At 43.3% G+C, this 18,785-nt stretch overlaps 1 protein-coding gene across 3 annotated transcripts in view; it reads right to left on the reverse strand.

The window, feature by feature from the left end:
* Positions 1 to 18,519, reverse strand: part of FDFT1 (farnesyl-diphosphate farnesyltransferase 1) — a 36,445-nt gene extending 17,926 nt beyond the window's left edge. Inside the window, 3 exon segments of one of the 3 annotated variants that reach the window (NM_001133004.2) lie at positions 11,465 to 11,648; positions 12,432 to 12,529; positions 18,366 to 18,519. In NM_001133004.2, the coding sequence (NP_001126476.1) occupies positions 11,465 to 11,648; positions 12,432 to 12,529; positions 18,366 to 18,464 (381 nt within the window). In that variant the 5' untranslated portion in view covers positions 18,465 to 18,519. 3 annotated transcript variants of the gene reach the window in all.
* Between the last annotated feature and the right edge of the window lie 266 nt (positions 18,520 to 18,785).

The following is an 18,785-nucleotide window of genomic DNA, read 5'->3' on the forward strand; positions in this document are numbered from 1 at the left end:
CACGTTTCTTATTATTTCATAAATTTCATAAATATTAAAATAGAATGGTCTAAAAATGCTAATGTTTCTAGATTCAAAAGAAGATTCAAAGTCTCACTGCACATTTCATCTTTCCAACGTATAATGAGATGCTTCAACATAAAGCTGGGTATAAGAATTTTTGGGAGAACAGCTTGTTTAGACAAACCTCATTATGAGAAAGATTCATTTGTGCAAACATGGATCAAGCACTTCCTATGTAACAAGTATCATTCTAGGCACTGGGGATATACATCAGGGAAACAAACAGAAACTCAGACCCAGAGTTGCTTCCAAGATGCCCCAATAGGAACAGCTCTGGTCTATAGCTCCCAGCAAGATCGATGCAGAAGACAGGTGATTTCTGCATTTCCAACTGAGGTACCTGGTTCATCTCATTGGCACTGGTTGGACAGTGGGTGCATCCCACAGAGGGTGAGCCAAAGCAGGGCAGGGCGTCGCCTCATCCAGGAAGTGCAAGGGGTCATGGGATTTCTCTTTCCTAGCCAAGGAAAGGCGTGAGTGACTGTACCTGGAGGAACGGTATACTCTGCCCAAATACTGCGCTTTTCCCACAGTCTTCGCAACTGGCAGACCAGGTGATTCCCTCCAGTGCCTGGCTCAGCGGGTCCCATGCCCACGGAACCTTGCTTGCTGCTAGCCAAGCAGTCTGAGATCAAGCTGGGATGCTGGAGCTTGGTGAGGGGAGGCGCCTCCCGCCACTGCTGAGGCTTCAGTAGGTGGTTCTATACTCACAGTGTAAACAAAGCGGCAAGGAAGCTTGAACTGGGTGGAGCCCACCGCAGCTCAGCAAGGCCTACTGCCTCTCTAGATTCCACCTCTGGGGGCAGGGCATATCTAAACAAAAGGCAGCACACGGCTTCTGCAGATTTAAACATCCCTGCCTGACAGCTCTGAAGACAGCAGTGGTTCTCCCAGCAAGGCATTTGAACTCCAATAACGGAGACTGCCTCCTCAAGTGGGTCCCTGAGCCCTGTGTAGCCTGACTGGGAGACACCTCCCAGTAGGTGCCGACAGACACCTCATACAGGTGGGTGTCTTTCTTGGACGAAGCTTCCAGAGGAAGGATCAGGCTGCGATATTTGGTGTTCTGCAGCCTCCACTGGTGATACCCAGGTAAACAGGGTCTAGAGCGGACCTCCAGCAACTCCAACAGACCTGCAGCTGACGGGCCTCTGTTAGAAGGAAAACTAACAAACAAAGGAATAGCATCAATATCAACAAAAAGGACATCCACACCAAAACCCCATCTGTACGTCACCAACATCAAAGACTAAAGGTAGATAAAACCACAAAGATGGGGAGAAACCAGAGCAGAAAGGCTGAAAATTCCAAAAACAGAACGCCTCTTCTCCTCCAAAGGAACGTAACTCCTCGCCAGCAAAGGAACAAAACTGGATGGAGAATGAGTTTAACGAGCTGACAGAAGTAGGCTTCAGAAGGTTGGTAATAACAAACTTCTCCAAGCTAAAGGAGCACGTTCTGACCCATCGCAAGGAAACTTAAAACCTTGAAAAAAGGTTGGACAAATGGCTAACTAGAATAACCAGTGTAGAGAAGAGCTTAAATGACCTGATGGAGCTGAAAACCACAGTACAAGAACTTCACAAAGCATACACAAGCTTCAATAGCAGATTCGATCAAGCAGAAGAAAGGATATCAGTGATCGAAGATCAAATTAATGAAATAAAGCAAGAAGACAAGATTAGAGAAAAAAGAATGAAAAGAAATGAACAAAGGCTTCAATAAATATGGGACTATGTGAAAAGACCAAATCTATGATTGTTGCACCTGAAAGTGACAGAGAGAATGGAACCAAGTTAGAAAACACTCTTCAGGATATTATCCAGAACTTCCCCAACCTAGCATGGCAGGTCAACATTCAAATTCAGGAAATACAGAGAACACCATAAAGATACTCCTTGAAAAGCACAATCCCAAGATACATAATTGTCAGATTCACCAAGGTTGAAATGAAGGAAAAAATGTTAAGGGCTGCCAGAGAGAAAGGTCGGGTTACCCACAAAGGGAAGCCCATCAGATTAACAGCAGATCTCTCAGCAGAAACCCTACAAGCCAGAAGAGAGCGGGGGCCAATATTCAGCATTCTTAAAGAAAAGAATTTTCAACCCAGAATCTCATATCCAGCCAAACTAAGCTTCATAAGTGAAGGAGAAATAAAGTCCTTTACAGACAAACAAATGTTCACAGATTTTGTCACCACCAGGCCCGCCTTACAAGAGCTCCTGAAGGAAGCACTAAACATGGAAAGGAACAACTGGTACCAGCCACTGCAAAAACATGCCAAATTGTAAAGACCATCAATGGTATGAAGAAACTGCATCAATTAATGGGCAAAATAACCAGCAAACATCATAATGACAGATCAAATTCAAACATAACAATATTAACCTTAAATGTAAGTGGGCTAAATGCCCCAATTAAAAGACACAGACTGGCAAATTGGATAAAGAGTCAAGGCCCATCAGTGTGCCATATTCAGGAGACCCATCTCATGTGCAGAGATACACATAGGCTCAAAATAAACAGATGGAGGAAGATCTACCAAGCAAAAAAAAAAAGCAGGGATTGCAATCCTAGTCTCCGATAAAACAGACTTTAAACCAACAAAGATCAAAAGAGACAAAGAAGGCCATTACTTAATGGTAAAGGGATTAATTCAACAAGAACAGCTAACTATCCTAAATATATATGCACCCAATACAGGAGCACCCAGATTCATAAAGCAAATCCTTAGAGACCTACAAAGAGACTTAAAGTCTCTCATTATTATTGTGTGCGAGTCTAACACCCCACTGTGAACATTAGATCAACGAGACAAAAGGTTACCAAGGATATCCAGGACTTCAACTCAGCTCTGGACCAAGCAGACCTAATAGACATCTACAGAACTCTCCACCCCAAATCAACAGAATATACACTCTTCTCAGCACCACATTGCACTTATTCTAAAATTGACCACATAATTGGAAGTAAAACACTCCTCAGCAAATGTAAAAGAACAGAAATTATAACAAACTCTCAGACCACAGTGCAATCAAATTAGAACTCAGGATTAATAAACTCACTCAAAACCACACATCTACATGGAAACTGAACAACCTGCTCCTGAACGACTACTGGGTACATAACGAAATCAAAGCAGAAATAAAGATGTTCTTTGTAACCAATGAGAACAAAGACACAACATACCAGAATCTCTGGGACACATTCAAAGCAGTGTGTAGAGGGAAATTTATAGCACTAAATGCCCACAACAGAAAGCAGGAAAGATCTAAAATCGACACCTTAACATCACAATTAAAAGAACTAGAAAAGCAAGAGCAAACAAATTCAAAAGCTAGCAGAAGGCAAGAAATAACTAAGATCAGAGCAAAACTGAAAGAGAGACACAAAAAATCCTTCAAAAAAAAAAAAAAAAAATCAATGAATCCAGGAGCTGGTTTTTTGAAAAGAGCAACAAAATTGATAGACCGCTAGGCAAGAAGAAAAGAGAGAAGAATCAAATAGATGCAATAAAAAAATGATAAAGAGGATATCACCACCAATCCCACAGAAATACAAACTACCACTGGAGAATACTATAAACACCTCTATGCAAATAAGCTAGAAAATCTAGAAGAAATGGATAAATTCCTGGACACATACACCCTCCCCCAAGACTAAACCAGGAAGAGGCTGAATCTCTGAACAGACCAATAACAGGTTCTGAAATTGAGGCAATAATTAATAGCCTACCAACCAAAAAAAGTCCAGGAACAGACAGATTCACAGCCGAATTCTACCAGAGGTACAAAGAGGAGCTGGTACCATTCCTTCTGAAACTATTCCAACAGAAAAAGAGGAATCCTCCCCAACTCATTTTATGAGGCCAGCATCATCCTGATACCAAAGCCTGGCAGACAAACAATAAAAAAAGAGAATTTTAGGCCAATATCCCTGATGAACATCGATGCGAAAATCCTCAATAAAATACTGGCAAATTGAATCCAGCAGCACATCAAAGAGCTTATCCACCACGATCAAGTCGGCTTCATCCCTGGGATGCAAGGCTGTTCAGCATACACAAATCAATAAACATCATCCATCACATAAACAGAACCAATGACAAAAACCACATGATTATCTCAACAGACGCACAAAAGGCCTTTGACAAAATTCAACAGTCTTTCATGCTGAAAACTCTCAGTAAACTAGATGTTGATGGAACGTATCTCAAAATAATAAGGAGCTATTTATGACAAACCCAAAGCCAATATCATACTGATGGGCAAAAACTGGAAGCATTCCTTTTGAAAACCTGCACAAGACAAGGATGCCGTCTCTCACCACTCCTATTCAACACAGTATTGGAAGTTCTGGCCAGGACAATCAGGCAAGAGAAAGAAATAAAGGGTATTCAATTAGGAAAAGAGGAAGTAAAATTGCCTGTTTGCAGATGACATCATTGTATATTTAGAAAACCCCATCGTCTCAGCCCCAAATCTCCTTAAGCTGATAAGCAACTTCAGCAAAGTCTCAGGATACAAAATCAATGTGCAAAAAATCACAAGCATTCCTATACACCAATAATAGACAAACAGAGAGCCAAATCATGAGTCAACTCCCATTCACAATTGCTACAAAGAGAATAAAACACCTAGGAATCCAACTTACAAGGGATGTGAAGGACCTCTTCAAGGAGACTACAAACCACTGCTCAACGAAATAAAAGACGACATAAACAAATGGAAGAACATTCCATGCTCACGGATAGGAAGAATCAATATCGTGAAAATGGCTATACTGCCCAAGGTAATTTACAGATTCAATGCTATCCCCCATCAAGCTACCGCTGACTTTCTTCACAGAATTGGAAAAACTACTTCAAATTTCATATGGAACCAAAAAAGAGCCTGCATAGCCAAGACAATCCTAAGCCAAAAGAACAAAGCTGGAGGCATCACGCTACCTGACTTCAAACTATACTACAAGTCCACAGTAACCAAAACAGCATGGTACTGGTACCAAAACAGATATATACACCAATGGAACAGAACAGAGGCCTCAGAAATGACACTACACATCTACAGCCATCTGATCTTTGACAAACCTGACAAAAGCAATGGAGAAAGGATTCCCTATTTAATAAATGGTGCTGGGAAACCTGGCTAGCCATATGCAGAAAGCTGAAACTGGATCCCTTCCTTACACCTTATAGAAAAATTAACTCAAGATGGACTGAAGGCTTAAATATAAGACCTAAAACCGTAAAAACCCTAGAAGAAGAGGTAGGCAATACCATTCAGGACATAGGCATGGGCAAAGACTTCATGACTAAAACACCAAAAGCAATGGCAACAAAAGCCAAACTAGACAAATGGGATCTAATTCAGCTAAAGAGCTTCTGCACAGCAAAAGAAACTATCATCAGCGTAAACTGGCAACCTACAGAATAGGAGAAAATTTTTGTAATGTATCCATCTGACAAAGGGCTAGCATCCAGAATCTACAAAGAACTTAAAAAAATTTACAAGAAAAAAAACAACCCCATCAAAAAGTAGGCAAAGGATATGAACAGACATTTCTCAAAGGAAGACATTTATGCAGCCAACAGACATATGAAAAAATGCTCATCACCACTGGTCATCAGAGAAATGCAAATCAAAACCACAATGAGATACCATCTCAAGCCAGTTAGAATGGCAATCATTTAAAAAGTCAGGAAACAACAGATGCTGGAGAGGATGTGGAGAAATAGGAATAAATTTACACTGTTGGTGGGAGTGTAAATTAGTTCAACCATTGTGGAAGACAGTGTGGTGATTCCTCAAGGATCTAGAACTAGAAATACCATTTGACCCAGCAATCCCATTACTGGGTATATACCCAAAGGATTATAACTCGTACTACTATGAAGACACAAGCACATGTATGTTTATTGCGGCACTATTCACAATAGCAAAGACCTGGAACCAACCCAAATGTCCATCAATAATAGACTGGATAAAGAAAATGTGGCACATATACACCATGGAATACTATGCAGCCATAAAAAAGGATGAGTTCATGTCCTTTGCAGGGACATGGATGAAGCTGAAAACCATCATTCTCAGCAAAGTATCACAAGGACAGAAAACCAAACACCGCCTGTTCTCACTCATAAGTGGGAGCTGAACAATGAGAACACATGGACACAGGAAGGGGAACATCACATACCGGGGCCTGATGTGGGGTGAGGGGCCAGGGGAGGGATAGCATTAGGAGAAATACCTAATGTAAATGACGAGTTGATGGGTGCAGCACACCAACATGGCACATGTATACCTATGTAACAAACCTGCACGTTGTGCACATGTACCCTAGAACTTAAAGTATAATAAAAAAAAGAAAAAAAAAACTCAGACCCTTGAAGAGTTTAGATTCTAGTGAGCAGATCTGCCAACTATTTTATCTCATTAGTTACCCAATTTATATTATGAAGCTATAGAGTCTCTCTCACTATTAAGGCTATACTTTTAAATTCATTAAACAACTCAATATGAGGCATGCTGCCCAATACTTTTCCATAGTCCAAGTCCTAATGTAGAAAAGTTGAATTCATATTTTTAAAATGTATTGTTACTGCCCAAATATCTTGTTTTAAGTTCAAAGAATTGTTTATAGGTTAGCAAAATACAATATAAGAACACCATGGGAAGTGTTAAAACATGAAAGCCTACACATAATACTGCAAACAGTGAAGAGATTTGGTTAAACATTGAAAGTGCAATATACTCGGTCTGTGTTTACAGAAAAGTTAGAAAAACTTTCTTGGAAAACACCTAAAATTAAGGGCCCAGAGGAAAACCAGGTGGCCGGCTGATTGCAACGTACCAGGAATTCACATAATTTAGGATTTCTGATTAACATCAACTGTCAACACCCCCATGTCCCTCCCCCCCCCCCCAAAAAAAAACCCATAAAATCAATCTGGTCTTTTCAGAACTCTTTCCAAAAAGTTGTTCTTTGCAGAACAGCTGTTCAAGCCAATGTCAAAAAGTAATTCCTTCTTCTGGCTGAAACAAACTAGTGATTCTACAAGAGGTTATTAGAATCCCTGAATCTCCATAGGACTCTGCTCATTCCACAGATCCTTGGTTAGACCAGTTCTATTTATTAGAGAGGAAAGGCCAATGAGGGTGGGACGGAGCTTAGACTCCTCCAAAACACTTTCACTTCTGAACTTCACCTATCCTTCCAACAACTTTTTGTTATTTATTACCTAATTGTACAGTTCTAAAAGTAAAAACAAAAATATACAGGAGAAAGTGACAATGAAGAGGTCTACGTTTTTCCCAGAAACCCAGAGGACGGACAGGGCTTTCCTGACTCCACACTCAGTGCCCAGTTTCGTATGTTCCCCAGGTACAACAATAAGCCCTGACACGTGAATTGAGCCAGGAGGGCTTTTTCCGCTTCCAGGTAATTTTGTTTCACAACACAGTAGATTTCTATGTTCTCAGATCACTTTCTGATGATTCCAAGTACAAGAAGGAAGGTACCAGAGCGAGTCCACAGGGATAATGGAGAAAGGCCAAATCCCACATAGGGGGTAAGAGTAGCAGTGAATACAAATACAAATTCCTCTGATTATAAACCTTAGAGGTAGCAAAGTATGCGAGTGACTAAGCACAAGAGATCTGAAGCCAGACCTTCCAGATTCATTGATTCTGTCACTTAACTTCACGGGTAATCCTAGGCAAAGTACTTAATTTTTCTGTGCCTCAGTTTCCTCATCTAGATAAAATGTAGATAATAACAGTACATTATGTACTAGGTAATTTCCTTGTTAAACGATGTTATAGATAAAATAACACAAAGAGTAAATTAATGATGAAATATATTTAGTAACTAACTCATAGTAAAATGCTCAATAAGTGAATGCTATTATTGCTATTATCATTTAAAAATAAGGCTGTATTATTACTTAAACTATGTTTACAGGTAGAGTTCTAAGCCTTCTAGCTTTCCACTAGTACCAGGTGAGAAAGATACGTGGTCATGTACTATATAACGATGTTTCAGTCAACGGAGACTGCAAGTACAATGGTGGTCCCTTAAGACTGTAACACCGTATTTTTACTATACCTTTTCTATGTTTAAATACACAAATACTTACCACTGTGCTCCAATTGCCTACAGTATTCAGTACAGTACCATCCTGTAGAGGTGTGCAGCCTTGGAGCAATGGGCTGTACCACAGAGCCTACGTGTGTAGTAGCTATGCCATGTTGGTATGTGTAAGTACACTCCATGATGTTCACATAATGATGAAATCATCTATCAATGCATTTCTCAGAATGTATCCTGTAGCCATTAAGTGATGCATGACTGTGCTCCAATCGAACCCCTAACATACAATGAGAGTTCTAGAAAGCCTGACTTGAACTGGTATCAACTAATGATCACTAAAGTATAAAGCATCAGGTTCAATCTACTGTACATCGAGGTGGAGGTCACTTGGTTAGAACACTGTATTGAGGCTTATTCCTAAATTCTGCAAGGCCTGGGATAAGAGGACAAATGGAGGCCCACATACTATATGTAGCTAAAAATTTAAAAATGATCAATCGAGCTAATAACTTGTTAAGTAAAATATATTCTATCCTCCTGCACTGACAAACATATCTTCATAACAACCTGGTTGATTCAGGTTTGAATTTAAAATTCTTAGTCCCTCAGAGTTTTATTACAAAATGCAGCAGGGCCCAGACAGCTGATCCCCATATCCCAGGCTCTTCCCTTCCACTGCGCTTCCTGAATCTCGCTCTCTCCAGCACTGGGAGGCACCTCACATTCATTTGAGAGGATATCCCAGTCCTCGGTGCCCTGATCCATCCACAATACTCCCCAACACAGCCCTTGGCCATCACTCAGGCCCAAGGGCACAGTCAATGGTGGCACATTCCCACCTGGAGGAGATGGACGGACCTTAGGAAAATAGACTGTGCGGGCGCGGACGTGGGCTCAGGGATCTGGGGCAAGGAACTCCAGATGTCCAGAACGTGTTACAGAAGGAGAGCCCACGAGAGCTGAACAAGCACATTCCCATGGCCCCAGTGACCCCTGACCCCTTTGGGAGTGACGGGGCCTAGAATGGGGTCCTCTAAAGTGAGGAGTTCCACTTGCCCAAGTCTAAGAGCAGTACTGTGTGTGTGAGGCCAAGCTATCAGTCCTCTTTTACACTACTTGTTCCATCCTGGGACCTCTTAGCCAAAAGCTGATTGCAGGCCTAGCCCCACACAACTGGTTTCAAAGAGATACTGAGCTACATCAGCACATACACAAATCATTCCTTAAGAAGACAAGGCACTATTAATTCCCATACAGTCCCATCTCAAGCTGAATCACAAACTGGAGGGACCTACAATTCAAGTAGCTTAAAATTATATATGTGCGTAAAACACACAACTTAGTATATCTTTATATTCGTAAGGATACAAAAGGTGAACAACAGTGAAAACAGCGGTGCCTGGCTTGCGCCTTCTGCTCCCTTTTACTCTTCCAGGGGCAACTGTGCTTTCAAGAGGATGGAATCTTTAACTCTACTACCCAAAAAAGAAAACGATGAGTTCAGTGTTCACATCTGAAACCTTCCAGAACTAAGCATTATTTTTCCACTGGAACACTGTATGAACACAGGAAGACACTGAAGTTTCACAAACTTGTTGGAATATCATCTGGAAATTTGACAGCGATATTCCCCAAAATTATGTTAGCATTCACACACTTTCATATTCTCTCACTTCTGCTGAGTGGATAGGGCTGCCTTGACTTATGCAATACCTAAGACATTTATCCCATGCCCCAGAAATTTTTTAATTATTATGAATCCACTCAAGTCAAAAGTAATTTGGCTGTTTTTAGAGGCTAGGTCCAGCTAGAATAATATTAGTTGTTTTTAAGTGAGAATGCACTTCCATTATAAATGGGGTATGACTACTTCCTCTGCTTTAGCAGAATTCAGAGGCCCATCAATGAATGGCCACAGATTTCCCATCAAAGGAAACCCATCCTCTGGTCATCAGGTGTCCTGTGAGAGCCAAATCACCAGGACCTTCCCAGGGTTACAGTTCTAATTCTTACCCAGTTAGTCGTCATAAATTTTCTTTCTTCTCTTGAATTGTACTGTATAAACTCGAATTATTCTTCAGCTATTTTCTTCTCATTTGTATTGTGTTGTACTATATTTGGGCTTTGGTACTGAAGGTCTGATCTCAGCAATCTGAAATAGCCTTTGCACCGCAAGAGTCTTCCCCAAATATTCCTTTTTTTTTTTTTAAATATTGCTCCCATTATGCAGAAGAATCAAAGATTCTTTTGTTTGGTGGAGGACTCTGTCTGTCCACTTAGCTCCCTCCCAACTCAGCTATAGATTAGGTTTGTTTCAATAACATAAGGACTGTTCTCCAAAAGCTCTGGCAACTGTGGACAAAAAGGGCTTCTTTGGGCTATTACAGAACATGTGACTTTGCTAAATCAAACCTTTATTTATAAGACACGGAAGAATCAGTTACTTGTGTGATAAGACATGCGAATTCTAGGATAGTAGGACCTAGGCAGATGTCCACACAAACTTGAGGGACTTTATAAACCTTAGGATTTTAACTATAACCCACTTCACTCCAACAAAATAGACCGAATAGGTAATATTTACAGAACACTTACGCTGTACCAGGCACTAAGTACTTTATATGTGCAAAATTAATCCTCTCCGCTCTTACTTTATAAATGAGGAGACGGAGACACACAGCAGATAAGGAACTTGCCCAGGATCACAAGTGAAGTGGCAGAGGCTCACCCTGCTTCTCAATGCTCACCCTAGCTGCCAACAGACACCACCCCCTATGCCAGGCTGCTACCCATCTTGAGCAGCAGTCCCATGCTACCAGGCTCAGGGTAGTCAAGAGGCCAGCAGTGTTACAGGTAGGCTGCATTATACAGTCAGCAGGCTTTTGTGAGCTAGCCTGAGAATCTTTTACAACACTAAAATCTGAGTGCGTCTTCCCACAGGAAGAAACACTGGACTTCCAATACTGATAATAACAGTAGTAGCTAACATTCTAAGAGCATTACCTATGTTAATTCTTTGAATCCTCAGAATACCATGAGGTAGGTGTTATTATTACCTATTTTATAGACGAAGAAACTGAGGCACAGAGAGGCTTTGTAAATAACCAACAGTTTAGTAAGTGGGAGATTTGAGATTCCAACCCAGGCAGCCTGGCTTCAGAGTCTTGGCTACCAGAGTTCTTAACCATCACATTACGCTGCCTTCAGACTGCTTATTTTACCTTTCTCCACAGGTATGTAGGCTACCAGACAACCACATTAGCAATTATGAACACAACAGTCAGTAGACAAGATGCGTAACCACACTCACCGTTGGGAAGTCCTCCAGCACCTGGCGATCCTTCTCCTTGCTCTCCATGAACCGCCAGTCTGGTTGGTAAAGGAAAGAGTGAAAGTTGTGTAACAGCGGGACCTTCTTTTCCACACTGATGGTCATGTCATCTTCCAGTGTGTCCAGAGCTCGGAGAACCAGATAAAATATGCAAACTGCGTTGCTGTAAAAAAGCAAAAACTATTAATATATTGGAACAAACAGCCAAAGATATTTTATTTTAAAATAACTTGTGCCTGGCCACTTTCTAAAGCCATCTACATCCTTAACTCCAAAGAACTATAAGGATATCCAAAGCTTTTCATACTTAACGAAACTTACATTAGTTTTCCTTCCTTACATGAGAGTAATGAACTTCTGTAGTTTATTAAAAAGCCTACTAGTTGAGTGTCACTACTACTCCCAGAAGTGAGTTGCATTTAACCAATGTAGAACAACTATAGAGACCAAAAGACCAAACGTTTAGACCGAACTAATATTTGGCAAATAGAAAAAAAAGTCAAAAAACACAGTAACTTCTCAGTATAAATACGATTATACATAAAGGCAACTGGTGTAAGTTCATGGGTGTAATCTGCACAGAGACAGCTTCAAAAGAATCAACCCGATATGCTAGAAATAGAAATGCAAAGTTGGATAAGAGAAGCCGAGAAAATACACGACCTGCTCACAGATAGGTTCAGCTGCCAGGACTAAAAAAAGTTAATAAACATCACCCCCTCCCCCCCTTCTCTGAAAGGCTGGGCCCGCAGGGACTCTACTAGATGGCAAAGAGCCTAGAAGGTCTTTCTAAAGTAAACACATAGGGCAGGGCTATGTTCTGGATAAGCCACAGCAACGAGGCTGCAACGCTGAGCGCTATATCAAAAGGTAGCTTCCAACACACTCAAAGGTCCCTGGACAAGCTTTCCTCCTCCAAGCCAGAGGCGCTGCCTCCATCACTCACCGCATTTCCCCATCCAGCGCCTGGATAACAGCTGCGAAACTGCGACTGGTCTGATTGAGATACTTGTAGCAAGTTTTCAGGCTGCTGCTGAGCGAGTCCTGCGGGCAGACAAGACACATGGCGGTGGGAGACGTCGAGGAGCAGGAGTGGGAGTGGGAGTGGGACGGGGGCAGGCGGCTCCACAGCCTGCCGCCCTCTCCCCGGTGCCAGTCCTTGCAGGGCCAGGCGGCAGGAGGCAAGCAGCAGCCCCGCGGGGCGGTGCCTGAGCCCGGGCCCCTGGGCGCCGCGGCGGGACTCAGCACCAAGGTGCGCTTGAAGAGGGCCATGGCCTTGGTGCCGCAGGCGGCTGCGGCCATGGGAATCGCGGACCCCACGGGGTTTTTCCTCCATAGACTCGAGCAGATCTGGGACGCGCCCAACGAGGGGCGGGACGGGCTCGCCCTCTACTCGAAGAGGCGCTGGGCTGACCCAGAACGGGCCCGCCCCGCACGTGGAGGCCGCGGCCCGGCCCGCAGCCCCGCCCCTGGCCTCCCGCTCCGCACCCCTTCGGCACCGGCGCCTCCTCCCGCTGTTGCCCTTCTCACCAGAACCCACTGGCCGCTAAGGGAACCCAGCGCACTTCCGAGCAGCTCGCTCGTCCTCCCAGTGACAGAGTCTCCCTAGACCAAACTCTACTCAGGCTCCGCTGAATCCTCTTCCCAACAAGGCCTGGACTTTGCACTCAACGCGTCTGTCTTTGCATCGCCCAATTTTACCAAGAATCCTGCTAAATTGATTTGACCAGAATCCCCCAACTTCAATATCTGATCACCCTGGACACCCGATCAGGTTCCACATCCCCCTCCATCCCTCAGGTGAGGTCTGATAACTCTGGCCTGCCTTCAGCAAGAAGGCACACCCCTGTGTTTCCTCCTAATAATTTTCCATCCACTGACATCCGGCTCCTCCACCATCAATTCCTACTTTTCCTTGTATTCGAGATGCAGCAGTTCTGTACCGAGGTCTCTCTCCTCTGACTGCAATAGTTTTTCTGAATCAAATCTGTTTTGCCGTTTTACTACCACCGTCCAACTCTAGTTTTTCTCTGACACCTGTTAAGCCTCTACTATTCTCTAGAAAGCCAGCCATTCCTTTCAAGATGTCTTCTCATCTTTCCCTTCGAAATTAATGGAATGCAGTGCACTGACCTTTACTCTTCCCTAAAGCAAACAACGACTGTGTTTTTCCAAAAAGGAAAAAAAGCCTTATTTTAAATGCAAGCATTATCAGAAAGAGTTGCTGTTTGTAGTGTGTATTTTTTCATGGACTATTTTTAGAGCAGTTTTAGGCCCACAGGGAGTGGAAAGTATGGCGGGTTCCTATTTGCCCCTTCCCTCCCGTCACCCCACAGTCTCACAACAGTTCTTTTTGGGAGAGATGGGAATCATTTATCTAACAGGGCCGGATGCGGTGACTCATCGCCTGTAATCCCAGCACTTCGGAAGGCCAAGGTGGGAGAATCACTTGAGCCCAGGAATTTGAGGGCAGCCTGGGCAACATAGTGAGACCTCGTCTTCATAAAAAAGTTTTCAAAAAAAATTTTAAAAAGCCAGGTGTGGTGGCGCCCACCTATAGTCTAGCTACTCAAGACTAGCTACTCAGGAGGCTGAGGTGGGAGGATCGCTTGAGCCCAGGACATACAGGTTACAGTGAACTATGATATTGTATACTGCAGAGTGAGACCCCATCTCAAAAAAAATAAAGAACAAATATCTAATAGGAGTGGTTAAAAAAATATGGCATATCCACTTCCAGGAAATTCCATAGTCACTTCAGAATGGTAACAGTGAACCCTGGGCTCTGGTGGGGGGTTTAAGTGAACTATGTTGTTTTTATTTGGGTATATTTCCTATCATGAATATATATTTTGCCAAAAGGGTCAATCTTTTAAATCACATAATCCTGAAAAAGTCATTTTATTGCCATAAAAAATTAGTAAAAACAAATATTTACTGGGCACCATAATATTAGTAAAGTTCAGTGTCTGGCACATAAACATATTCAGTAATGGTGTGATGAATAAATGAAGACATTCATCGAGTATTTTATAAAACAATTCACCAACTCCTTCCTTCTCAAAATATGGGGAGGCAAGATTTCAGAGTGAAAGAAACAGAATACCCGCTCTGGACTGAGCTCCAGAGCAGCTCTTCACATAGCCTGACCATAACCAGGCTACAGCAGGCAGTGTTTTTAACTACACTGCCAAATGTCATGTTCAGTCCAACAGTTTGGAGGCTGATGTTAATCTCGGTGTTTCAATCAATGTCAAGACACAGTCCCCCTAGATTTGAACCCCAACACTCTTCAAGAACACTACCCCTCCTTTCCATACAGCCCTCCATTCTGAAAGGGAGCAAGCTAAGCCACTTACTCCAGCTCATACCCCTGCTGCTCTTTTTCCTGTCACCTATTTGTTTCAGTGCCTTACCTTGTAAAAAAGTTTCTTTAAATCACCAAGAACAAAACAGGAAGACACAACTAGTAAGCATACTATGGAAAACACCACTCACTAAAAATTTCCACCACTTGATTCCCATGAGCTAGGGGAGAAAGAAAGCTCAGGCTTTCTGTCCCTCCTGGGTTTATCTACTGCAGTCTGAAATTCAGTGCACTCCCAAAAGCTCGCAAGTGGGAGAAAACAGGGATGGAGAGAATTTAGAGGAAGGGTGTGGGGTGGTCAGGAGAGGACAAGACCAGACTCCCAGGAAGGGGCTCCTTTAAAATAGATTTATTTTAAATAAATCTCACTTTAAAATAGAATAGGTTTCTCACTTTAAAATAGAATAGGTTTCTCCAGGAGGGGGAAAAAACCCACAAACTTGAGAACTGAATTTAAATAAATTTACATAATCAGATTGATAACCACCATTTATCAGGCACTTAACTCCATGCCAAGCAAATGTGGACATCACCTGTGATCCTTACTCAATCAACCCTTTAAGGTCTCACAGGCCCATAGTCCACTGAAACATCTGTGCCAAGACCTGGGGCAGAATTTAGCATTTTTAGTGTTTTAGAAAATAGGCAATAAAATGCATATACAACCCCAGTCAGTGTGAAGTAGCATCTCATAATTTCTTTAGCAAAACATATGAATATACTAAGTGGGATGAATGAAGCCTCAACTTCAATTCAAGTCAGGTTTTGCTGCCAAGTGATTCTGAGCCAAACTGACAAAAAATTGTTTTCAGACCATCTTAGAGTTGGGAAGTTGTGGTTAAAAAATCGTTACCATACATACATCCCTGTTTTACAGATGAAGTAACTGTGGTTCAGAGGTTAAGTTACCAAGGTTGTTCACCTAACTTAATAGCGTCAGAAATCGGACTTAATAATAGACTTAAGAAAAGATATTAGTCTAAATAACAGGATTTAGATTGGACAGAAGCCAGATCTGCCCGATTACAAACAGCCTGCTTTTTCCATTACTTGGCTTTTGGGTGATGCCACACAACTTGCCGGCAGCATATGCCCCTAGATTTACTGATATGCTCCTAAAAATTCAGTATAACTCAAGTTTACTAAACCCTGAAATTCTATAGCCAAATCCTTCTGTGATAGAAATAATCAGCCCTCAGTATCTGCTAAGTGTAAATTTTTTCCCTAGTTTGTAGAGAGAAACTGGTTGGGTGCAGTGGCTCACACCTGTAATTCCAGCACTTTGAGGCTGAGGTGAGAAAATCACTTGAGCTCAGGAGTGCAAGACCAGCCTGGGCAATGCAGTGAGACATGGTGTCTACAAAATATTTAAAAATTAGCCATGCATTGGTGGCACATGTCTGTAGTCCCAGCTACTCAGGATCAGGAAGCCGAGGTGGGAGGCTGGCTTGAGCCAGCGAAGTCAAGACTGGAGTGAGTCATGTTCAGGCCACGGCATTCTAGCCTGGACAACAGAGTGAGACCCCGTCTCAAAAAAAAAAAAAAAAAAAAAAAAAAAAAGCCAGGTGCAGTGGCTCACACCTGTAATCCTAGCACTTTGGGAGACCAAGGCGGGCAGATCACTTGAGGTCAGGAGTTCAAAACCAGCCTCGCCAACATGGTGAAACCCTGTCTCTACTAAAAATACCAAAAAATCAGCCGGGCGTGGTGGCAGGTGCCTGTAATCCCAGCTACTCGGGAGGCTGAGGCAGGAGAATTGCTTGAACCAGGGAGGCAGAGGCTGCAGCTAGCTGAGGTCGCGCCACCACTGCACTCCAGCCTGGGCAACAGAGCAAGATTCCATCTCAAAAAAAAAAAAAAAAAAAAAGAGAAACTAAGATAATGTTAAGTGAAGGGAAATGTATTTTCCAATTCGTTTCCCCTAATTAAAGGTTCACTCAGTTATTTTTTTAACGGCTCATGGGGATTTAAAAAGTGCCCAGAAAGACGACAACTTAACAAAACAAATACTGCACATTATCCGAGCTAGAAGAAATAGCTCAAGTCTCGCTTTTAAAAAAATTCAAAATGTACAAAAACAGTATACTGTGAAGTCTTTCTCTGCCCACTTACCATGACCACCCACTTTCCCTCCCAACAGGTAACCAATGCTACCATTTTCTCTAACAGTCTTTCTGTAGAAAGGAAAGAGACATAGAGGAACGAAGTCTGGACGCAAATGAGGTCTGACTGCACTCAGATCCCTTGCCCTGCTAGTATCTTCCTCTGCAGTGCTTTTCTCCACCTGAAAAACTGCACATTTGTTTTGAATTGTCTCTCTTCCACTAAAAAGTAAGTTTTATAAAAGCAAGGTCTTCACCTAGCTTGTTCACTGTTGTATCTCCAGCACCTAAAACACTATCTGATATACAATTGGTGGTCAAATATTTGTTAAATAAATGAATGCTACATCCAAATATAAAAAGTGACATCTGCCGTATCAAATAATAAAAGTTATTCTGCAGCAAAATAATTACAGTAATGTAGCACCGGCAAAGAAAAGATGGAGGAAATTGACTATTCTACAAATAGGCTGAAGGATGTACCTGTATTAAAGATAGCACGTGAAAAATAACACCAAATGAGGATGTAGGCTACTAGGGACAAAAACCAGAAATTTATTTTCTCGTGTGTTTACTGAAGCACATGGACACTGAAAGAAAGACTCCGATGTTCAGGCACCTATCAAGCCTTGGCCTGAGTCACATTTGCTACTGCCCTGTTGGCCCAAAAAAGTCACAGAAATCAGCCAGGCTGGTCCAGACCAGAAGAACTTGGCTTGAATTTGTCTATTCATTCAATAATCACGTACGGATAATTTTCTTGTTGGAATAAAAACACCTCCTATGCACTCAGTTAATAAATAGTACAGGCATGAGATAGATAAAATCTAAGTAAAACCAAGTTCTGACCTTCCACCAACCACCTAGCTAACCCACAGACGTATAGATAACTCTTTATAACTTGGAAGCGTAGATAGGCGATTTTAAAACTCAGGAAGCGCCGAGGATGAAGCGATGGACGGCAGCAAGGCGGAGAGAGCTCCGGAGAAGGTGGTGAAACTGGAGGAGTAAGATTTCATTCCAGAAACGGTGTTCATGTGCTGTTATCTGCATAGTTCATTCTGTTTACCAAAAAACTCACTTAACCTTTTCTCTCACTTAACCCACCCACATGGTCTCAGATGTGTAACCCTCGGGTTAGAACACTGGTAAGCGCCGATGCTCACTGAGGGGACGAAACGGGGAGCGCAACCGCCAGGAACCACGCAGAAGCCGCTCAGGCCCAGGGCGGCTTGCGGGGGCAGGGACAGGCCCGCCAGGAGGGCCGCGTCCACCTGGGCCCCACAGAGGGAAGGCTCAAGGGAAGGGGGACGGGAACGCCCAGGCGTCGGCCCTGCTCTCCTGGCTCAGGCCCTGATGCCGGCCCAGCGAGCTGCCTCCCCGCCCCGGGAAGCAGGGATGCTCGGCCCACCTGGTCCATCTTGGGCATCACCTTCCGCTTGCCCCCGATCCGGAAGCGCACCAGGTTGTAGAACTCTTCGGGGTGGCCCAGGCATTTCACGAACTCCATCCTGGCGCAGGCGGCGGACTCTCGGGCGCGACGCTCACCTCTGCAGTCCTCAGGCTCTCACCGGCCGGCCGGACCTGTGGAGTAGGCGCGGCGCGGGGCTAGCCGGACAGGGGGCAGGCCCAGCACGACGACGCCCCGCCCGCCGCTCCGCCCACTTCAACTGGCCTCGGGCGCCAGCGGGGCTACCTCCGGACTCGCGGGGTGGGCTGACAGGCGTTGATTGGCCAGGGCCGCTCACACTAGGAAGACCCCGGCCAATCAGTGGCGGGAGGAGCCTGGCGTGATAACACCCTAGAAGTTCATTGGAGGCCGAGAAAGAGG

This window comes from Pongo abelii, chromosome 7 (genome assembly GCF_028885655.2).
Source record: "Pongo abelii isolate AG06213 chromosome 7, NHGRI_mPonAbe1-v2.0_pri, whole genome shotgun sequence".
NCBI lineage: Eukaryota > Metazoa > Chordata > Mammalia > Primates > Hominidae > Pongo > Pongo abelii.